This window comes from Hippocampus comes, unplaced genomic scaffold (assembly GCF_001891065.2).
Source record: "Hippocampus comes isolate QL1 unplaced genomic scaffold, H_comes_QL1_v1.1 C16854196, whole genome shotgun sequence".
Taxonomy (NCBI): Eukaryota; Metazoa; Chordata; class Actinopteri; order Syngnathiformes; family Syngnathidae; genus Hippocampus; species Hippocampus comes.
Window position 1 is genome coordinate 1 of NW_017840121.1, and position 1012 is coordinate 1012.

The following is a 1012-nucleotide window of genomic DNA, read 5'->3' on the forward strand; positions in this document are numbered from 1 at the left end:
ATCATCATCATCATCATCTTCGTGTTCATCTCGTTGGTGCTCAGGTGCAGATCGACCCCTCAGGTCTCTACATCGCCACTTCCTGTTCGGACAAGAGCATCAACATCTTTGATTTCTACTCTGGCGAGTGCGTGGCCACCATGTTTGGACACTCGGGTTAGTCGGGGGAGGTGTGTGCGCGCGCATCTGTGCGTGCGCGCGCGTGCGTTTGACCCTCCGTCGTTCTCTCTGTCCGTCAGAGGTGGTCACCGGCCTCAAATTCAGCAGCGACTGCACTCGCCTCATCAGCGTGTCAGGTGACAGGTACGACTCGAACGCCAGCTGGCGCGCTCGGGCTTCGGCCACGCGGACTGACCCCCCCGCGCCCGCGCGTGCGTGCAGCTGCATCTTCGTTTGGCGTCTCAGTCCCGAGCTGACCTTGCGGATGCGTCAGCGCGTGGCCGACCTGAGGCTTCCGGGCCGAGGCGCCGCCTCTCGCGACGCGCCTCGGCAGCGGTCGGGGAAGCCCCCCGGGGCGGCGGGGGCCCCTCGCGTCGTCGCCATGTCGTCGGACAGCGACAAGGAGGAGGAGGAAGAGGAGGAGGGTGCGTGTTGTTACAGTAACAGTATCAAGCTTGCTCACCAATATAATGCCGCGTCTGTGTTTTGTTTTGTTTTGTTTTCCCCTCAGCTGAGGCATCACGTGACAGCAAGATGGTGAGTTGACTTTTCAGCATCGCTGTTTTTACAGATTTTCTGATTTGGGGGGCTCTTGGTGTCCAGGCACTATGTTGACGTGAGCTAAGAAGTTTCATCGTGACAAAAAGTGTACTCTTGCGCCCCCGTGTGCCGTATTGATGTTGAGAAATGACTGAAGTGAGTAGAGGAGTTTCTTTTGGACAAAATCAGTGCTTTGCCATCACGTTGTGGTATCATGGTGTTGAGGAATTATGTCCAAGTGAGTTGAGGAGTTTTCTTTTGAAACAAAATCGTGCTTTGTCATCAGCTTCCGGCATCCCTGTGACAAGGAACT

General features: G+C 56.1%; 1 protein-coding gene across 1 annotated transcript; it reads left to right on the forward strand.

The window, feature by feature from the left end:
- Positions 1–44: 44 nt before the first annotated feature.
- Positions 45–962, forward strand: LOC109509322 (mitogen-activated protein kinase-binding protein 1-like; the record flags this gene model as incomplete). The annotated part of the gene is made up of 4 exons (XM_019859186.1): positions 45–156; positions 240–303; positions 382–584; positions 671–962. Coding segments are annotated over 4 exons (414 nt in total), but the record flags the coding sequence as incomplete, so codon positions are not given.
- Between the last annotated feature and the right edge of the window lie 50 nt (positions 963–1012).